Here is a 7875-nt window from a genome sequence, read left to right on the forward strand (position 1 = left end):
GGCAGAAACAGGTGGAGCCATTAGCATGCTAACAGCAATTTGCCCTCAAGGACAATGCAAGCCAGGCCAGGCCTAACAAGCCAGGTTCACTCTGCCTTCACTGGAGGGCAGAATGGCTTAGACAGTAATTACATTTATGCAAAGCCATGCCCAAACTCTATTCACTATATCTCAAATTTTTATTTTTTTCTCCAAAACTGACATATTGTTGTGCTTTGGAACACCCTTTTCCTCCTGATTTGAAAGATGTAATACAGTGTCTTTCAGGGGAGAAAAAGCTCACAGTATATAATAGTATTATATAACTTTCCAAATGTTCCCAAGCTTGTCAGAAATCTGCAAAAATATGAGTGTGGATAAAAGTGGATCATTAGGGAGCCTTGTAGATAGTGTGTAATTGTAAACTGTACGGGAACTAGCACTGCCACAGTCAAATTACTTATTTCTGGCTTCAAACGGGATCCTAAGGATCCATTTTTTCCTGTAGCAAAGCATACTCATTTTCTATTAAAAATTCATAACAGACTTCTTTTCTAATTTTCAGAGGGTTATAATTTCATCTCAGCTTTATTGTGCAGCTTCACTGAGGTTGCTAGGTTCAAAATAAAACAATACTTTCAAGGTACTATTGATGATGGATAAATGAAGGATCTGAAACCTCATGCACTCAGACCCCAGATTCTGATTCCAATTTCCTTGCACTCTAAACTATCCCTCTTGAGCGTGTTCTTTTGATGATCACTTAATCAGTGCACTGAAATAAATTACTGAGACAATAAAATCAAGTTAACACTTAAAATATACAAATACACATGCTGGCCTTCACATGCGGGCCCACAACTGTGAATTCCTTGTGTCTACCAAGTTATCAGCACATATTCAAAAGTCACATGTCTATATATTTTCTATGGGCTGTCCCCCTTCCTCCGACCAGCAGAATGTGAGGGGGTTGCTGTCTTCATGAACACCGGTCAGGGCAGACGTCTGTTTGACTCCAGCTAGAGACCGAGGCCTAAACACACAAATTCCTATCTCCCCTAATTAAACTGCACCGAAACCTTTCCAACAGAACACACACCCACACACAGATAGGCACATGATACACTTATACTATAACTTGGATAATATGTATAAAATAATAGAAATATCTATAAGAGATAAACCTACCGACTCTGCGTGACTCATGGACTCATACGTTATCCCCATGTCTAAAGAGACAGATCACAGAACCTTACATGCTGAAAACATAATATTTTGTTCTTCATTCAAAGAGGGATTTTGACCTGAGCTTTTATTTCCTACTCCATATCCAATCCACTTTCTCTAAGATACAACCTTTGAATTTCTCTAGAGTGCCTTAGTGCACCGTAAGAAAGATTTCTTTTGACAGTTAGTATGAGATAAGAACCAGGCATAGAGAATACTCTTAAGATGTTGTTGCACTCTGTTGTGCATGGTTTATGATTTTGTTAACTAGCCACATTTGCTGCTGTTTCTTTCTGTTTGAAAAGCTGCTAGTTTACTGGAATAGCTCCGCCCCTTGAAACACTTTCCTGAACTAATGTCCATGAATTACCGTAATATCACCACCAGTGAGTAACAGAAACAAGACATGAAGTAACCTTTTAAAACCAGCCATTAAGCTACTCTCAATTTCCACCATCATACTATAACCCCTGCAGCAATTTCCACCTACAGTAAACTTTGAAATGTGACTCTCAGAAGCCAATGCAGAATATAAGCAAAAAGTATGCTGGTAATGCTGTATGATTTTACATGATAGCAAATTACTACAACCAAATACAGTACTGCTCACCCCGTGTACATCCATCTAAGCAGAGCTCCTAACTGGAACCATTTAATTAGACTACTATTACTAACACCGGCCACTATTACCAAGTGAAAAAAAAAAGATTTTAGCACTTGTTCTACACACCAACACTTGGCATCTATCACATTTAAAATGTAAAATGTAAAACAGCCCCTTAAAAGGTAAAAGTATCTTCTTGTTGTACGAGAAAGTGCCAGTCCAAAGCAGGTATTGTATCTAGTGAGAGCCTTTATGTAAAATGTCTGCACCTCCCATTTAGCCAGTAGCGTTACACTGCTGTTAGGTACCTCAGTGGTGTTGTGACTAATGGTGGTGCTGGAGCCTGCACACTGTATGAATGTGGTTGTCCATGTTTGTGTTACATGTGTTTGTGCAGGTAATGTCTGTGTGTCAGTGCTGTCTGTGTCTCCCAATTTGATCTAACCAGCAGTGAAAAACAGCCCACTGGATTAGACAGGCTTGGATGACACGTACAGTAAGATTACACCAAGTTTCGGCAGAGAGCAGATCATAGCTTCACCTGTCACTTTGTGAATATATAGACTCCACCCCTCATTCAGAAGCGAGCACTGGTAATGCAAATAATGATTGTTTTAATTATCAATGAATCTGTCAATGATTTAGATTTATCAATTGATAACTTAATCTATGAAATGCCCAAAGAATAGTGAAAAATGCCATTCACTATTTCCCAGAGCACAAGGTGAGGTCTTCTGTTTTGTTTGATCAACTGTCCAAAACCCAAAGTTAATCAATATGCAATAATACAAAACAGAGAAAAGCAGAAAATCCTCACCTTTTTGAAGCTGAAACAAGGCATTTTCGTTTTATAAGTAACTTAAAGCGTAACTCTCGCCAAAATGCATCCTAGGGTATTTTTGTGAATGTACATGAGTCAAACTTTAGTTTAAAAGCATATTTAGGCCCGAATCGCCACTTTTAAGATTCACCGTATTCTTGTTTTTGGGTCAAATGGCCTTTTGAATGGTAGTGATAGGGGCACTCTCATGCTAGTCTCAAAATAGCTATTTTCGAAATACTAGGAAGGCTCGACACAACATTAAACTTTGCTTCAAGTATTACCAGGAGCTCTACACCTTAACGCAAGCATTGACAACATTTTTTGTGTACACAGATTTACTAAAAAGAAAGTTTTTGAGCAACTCACTGCAGCTCTTGTTGTTTCCGGCCGCAGCCATTTTATCAGTCAAAAACAATCGATTTCCGAATGCAACGTAACAGGGAGGAGAGTAAAGACGGAAAGCTCCTAATGCTTAGTTCCATATAACTGCACGGATAAGTCGTTGTTTTGTCGTTATTGAAAAACAATATTGACCTTGTAGTTGAAAAAGGAGCCTCATATGGAGTCTGTTCATTCACATTCATGTTGTGTCGAGCCTTCCTAGTATTTCAAAAATAGCTATTTTGAGACTAGCATGAGAGTGCCCCTATCACTCCCATTCAAAAGGCCATTTGACCCAAAAACGAGAATACGGTGAATCTTAAAAGTGGCGATTCGGTCCTACTCATGCTTTTAAACTAAAGTTTGACTCACGTACATTCACAAAAATACCCTAGGATGCATTTTGGCGAGAGTTACGCTTTAAATGTGAGGCTGCAACTAACAATTATTTTCATGATCTGCAGTAATGAATCAATTACTTGTTTTGTCTATACATTATTGAAAAATGATTGTTAGGATTTTCCACAGCCCAAACTGATGTCTTCAGATAGTTTGATTTATTCAACCATCGGTCCGAAACTCAAAGATATTTAGTTTACAATCATATATGACAAAGAAAAGCATCAAATTCACACCAGCAAATGTTTGGCATTTTTGCTTGAAAAAATATCAATTCTAATTTTCTATCTTATCAATTAATTGACTAATCATTGCAACTCTACATAAATCAATAATTATTTCTCTGTCAATCGACAACTCATTTTGGTACTAGTAAGCATAACGCACCAGCTACCTTCCCCATCTGCTTGAAAAATTAAGACCAGTGGTCAAGACATACAGGTCATTATCACCTTAAGGATGCCTGTCATACATAAACATACAAACACAAACACTCACTCACTCACCATCACAAACATGTAAATACAGTAGATTTGTGTGGCAGACATGATGCCTGAAGTCACTACGAGCTGAGGCAGCTGTGGGCAGCAAGGAGCTGAGGAATGGGGGTAGGGAGGAAGGACCGAAGAGGAAGGACGGAAGAACGGAGTAAGGATGGAGAAACACTCCTGGCATGAGGTCTCCCTATTAGTCCTGTCTCCATGGTAACCAAGGCCATCCCACTGCCCACTAAATGCTAGGGTGTGATTTGGTGGGTGGCTGAAAGGAGGTGTGATGCTGACAGCGGTGCTGGTTGAAGTGTGAGGTCAGCTCGGTGACAAATTGTGGTACGGCAAGGCCACTCTGCCATTTTTTTTGGCAGATGCATTGGTGTCATTAAAATATCAATCGCTGAGGCAAAGCTTAAAGGTATCTTTGGCGTCGAAAAGAAGAAAACCCATACAGGAGTAGAGAGCGCTATTGATTAAGGATGCAGATTTGCTCTTGAATGAACTGAAGCAAATCTGATGACACACACAACTAAGCAGTGGGAAATTAAAGCATTTGCAGTACTGGCCATAACAAGGTAGCTGAGTTCATTAAGCAGCTGTTTCATTTTTGTAATGGCCATCCTTAGAGTGCCCTGTATATTGGCACTTGTATTAACCAAGGGCTTGTTTGACATTATTAAGGGAGGGTATTCATGAAGGGTTGAGATATTAAATAATTTGCCTCTTCCACATAAATGTTTTATTCTTATATCAGGCTGTTTATTGTTAAAGTTCTTCATATTTATAAAGTACTACTGAGAGGACACTATTTCCTCTTTTATAATGCATAACAACACACGCTACGTTCACACAAACACAAACAGAGCATCTTAACAGGCTGCAAGCTGTTTAAAATTAATGGCAGGCAATAGATTTTCCACACTTCATTTCAACAACCTATGTTTTGCACCTGTGAAGGCCATCTAGAATCAATGCAAGTCCATTACCACACGCAGCCAGGTGTCAGCCATGTACATAACAACCACTGATTTCCAGCCTCTTAGCCTAGTTCCAATTAAAGTCGCTCAACACAAGCCAACAACCACATCTATACTGGATCTATGTGGTTATTGTGTTTTGCCACACACACCAAGTGAGCCCACCAAGGCTTAGCCAGGTAACTGTTTCCAGTGAATTTGAGGAATTTTTCTCAGATCTCCAGACTCTCAAGCTCGACGGTCTGACTGCAGCTCAGAACAGCTCTTCTCAACTCTCAGCTCCAGCTTCACTAAACTGACTCCACTTCTTGTGAGGAGGCTTAACACTGAGTTCTGGAGGTACATACTAAATTGAGAGTCATTGGCAGCAATAAAAAATCAATATCTAACATAATCAGTATGCATGTCTTGCACTGTTTGTGAAGGCTGCTGGTCCATACGCACCAGTAGAAGGCAGCTGTGAAGATGTGAAGGAAAAATAGATGTCTACGCATAAGGACCTGGTGTCTGGAGTTGGAGGTAATTTGGAGATATGGAACTGTACATGTGTGTGTATTCAAGTGTATGTGTGTGTATGTAAAGGATGAGATGTATATGATGGGTCAGCATGGTTCTGGGCCTTACCTTCGCTGCAGTCGTTGCCTTGGTAACCAGTGTTGGAGCAGTCACAGACGGCCTGGTCGTTGACCACGCTGCACACCCCTCCGTTTTGGCACTGGTGATCCGGCTCACAGCCAGCTGTTACTGTGACGCCCTCTGAGCTTTCCAACGTCGCCAGTGAGCCATTGACGCTCACCGCCGTGATCCAGCCACGAAAGGCAGGGTGTTCCCGTACCGAAGGGGATGTGAGGCGCAGTGGCGAGGAGTGGAGCTCTGGCGTCACCCCGCCCATGTAGGTGTGGCTGAATACTGTCATGTCTCTTCTCTTGCTCTTCACTTCCGCCCATCCCTCCAGTCGCCCATCCACCTCCAACGAGGTGTTCCTCCAGTCCCGCTTGACACGCACTGCGTGCCAGTGCCCATCACTCACCGCCACACCTGATTGCAGCTCTGCCGGCTCAGCACAGAAGATGGAGAAGCGCAGGCGGAGGTGGCCATGGAGAAGCAGCAGCTCCAGGAAGTCACAGAAGCCCTCATCATCCAGGTAGAGCAGAAGGCCCTCCTGGCTGTGAGTCCGCAGGCTGAAGCTCAGCACACTCTCGCAGCAGGCGTTCCACACTGGGAACCGCCCCCACTGGCTGGACACCCCTCCAAACTCCAGGACCTCCCCTTGGGCCTGGCCCCCCACGCTGCACAGGCACAGCCCCAGGAAGACCAGGGGGGCTGCCGCCCAAACACACACAGCCATTACACTCATACACGCACTCGCTCTCACACTCACACACACACACTGAAGGAGATAGAGGCTAGAGCTGGGGTGTTCCCTCTAGCCTACAGCTCATGGTGACAACTGTAGGGCACTTTGTAAAACACTTGCTATGTGTCTCAGGTGCACCCTGCTTTCTTGGTAGTCGAGGTTCCTACAATACAGCTCCAGCGAGGGAGGGGGTCAAACAGCAGCTCCCTCCGTCCTTACAGCACACTTGAGGAATCTTCTTTTGCCTTGGCCTAGTGTTGGTGTCTTCTCTGATATGTTTAATGTCTTCACTCCATTTAGTCTTTCAGTCTTCACTTCTGACATATGAGATTCCAGGTGTGTGTATTTGTGTGTGCATCTGCGTGAGTGCTAGACAAGTGACGAATAGGATGCGAACTCCATCTCTGTGCCCTAGATAGGGCCTTATCCCCCATGAAGGCAACTCCCAACGGAGTATGAGTGTGTGTGTGTGTGTGTGTGTGGCTCACACATTGGTAATGGAGAGAAATGACACCATCATGGCAGAATATTCTCCCCCTGCTCCTTGTCTTAGTAGGGCAAGACTTGAGTGTGTGTGGGCAAATATGTGTGTGTATGTGCGTGTGTGTGTGTCTGTGTGTGTGTGTGTGTATGTCAGTATGAGTGTGTGCGAGTGAGGTCTGTGTCTTTCACTGCCACGTCATCATCTCTCTCTCCAGCAACCTACAGAGAGAACAGAGATGGCACAATCAACCAGGGTCTCACACACATACACACATACACACACACACACACACGCACACACAGCATACACAAGCCAAGCCTGCTATTATTCTCAAATTACTCACTCTCATGCATTTTTGTGCTCACACACACACACACACACACACACACACACACACACACACACACACACACACACACACACACACATTTTCATATTACACATTTAACAGGCCCAAATCAAGAATGTTATAGAACATACAGAACATACACAATACAACCTAGATTTTTATTTCCACACAACCCATACCCTACATGAATTGTTTAAGCTAAACACATAGGCCTACAGTGTAGGAACGCGCGCACACATAGAGAGACACACAAACAGCACCTCCTCAGTAGAGCTCCCATCATGCCGCAGGAGATTTTTATAAGGTGGCAAACCTGAGACTGCCTTAACGTCATAAAGCATCTTATTTTTAAGCACTTATGAGAACGACACACATTAGCTAAAGACATTTGTTTTTGAGTTTTTCTTTTTATTGTAAAGGCATTAATAACGGGGAATAACAAGGATTATGTTAGCTACATCACAAAGAGCGGGAGCAGCACCGCGCGCTGCGGCGGATGACTCAAACTGCCTCGCTTTATCGAATTAACGGCTTCGGAGCTCATTTCTAACAACTGAACACATTCACACACAACATAACAAACATTGGCTGTAAATGCACACACACACACACACACACACAAGGTAGGCTTTCGGCTCCGTGAATCTTTGAAAGGTGAAAAGCGGCGACATCCCAGTTATTGATAGACGGGGTGAATGAATGCGGTTGAAATATCGATTCTCGATTTGCGGCCATATACCTCCTCTCCATTTTTTTCCAACGCGCCCGCTACTTGACTACACCGGGTGTTCCGTCTCGGCACTT

At 43.0% G+C, this 7875-nt stretch overlaps 1 protein-coding gene across 1 annotated transcript in view; it reads right to left on the reverse strand.

Annotated features, from left to right (window-relative positions):
- nrxn1a (neurexin 1a) overlaps positions 1–6875 on the reverse strand; it is a 59008-nt gene extending 52133 nt beyond the window's left edge. Inside the window, exon 1 of the mRNA XM_028567491.1 lies at positions 5506–6875. Coding sequence (XP_028423292.1) covers positions 5506–6238 — 733 coding nt within the window. The 5' untranslated portion in view covers positions 6239–6875. The remainder of the gene's footprint in view (positions 1–5505) is intronic.
- Positions 6876–7875: the final 1000 nt, after the last annotated feature.

The sequence above is a fragment of the Perca flavescens genome, chromosome 21, assembly GCF_004354835.1.
Source record: "Perca flavescens isolate YP-PL-M2 chromosome 21, PFLA_1.0, whole genome shotgun sequence".
NCBI lineage: Eukaryota > Metazoa > Chordata > Actinopteri > Perciformes > Percidae > Perca > Perca flavescens.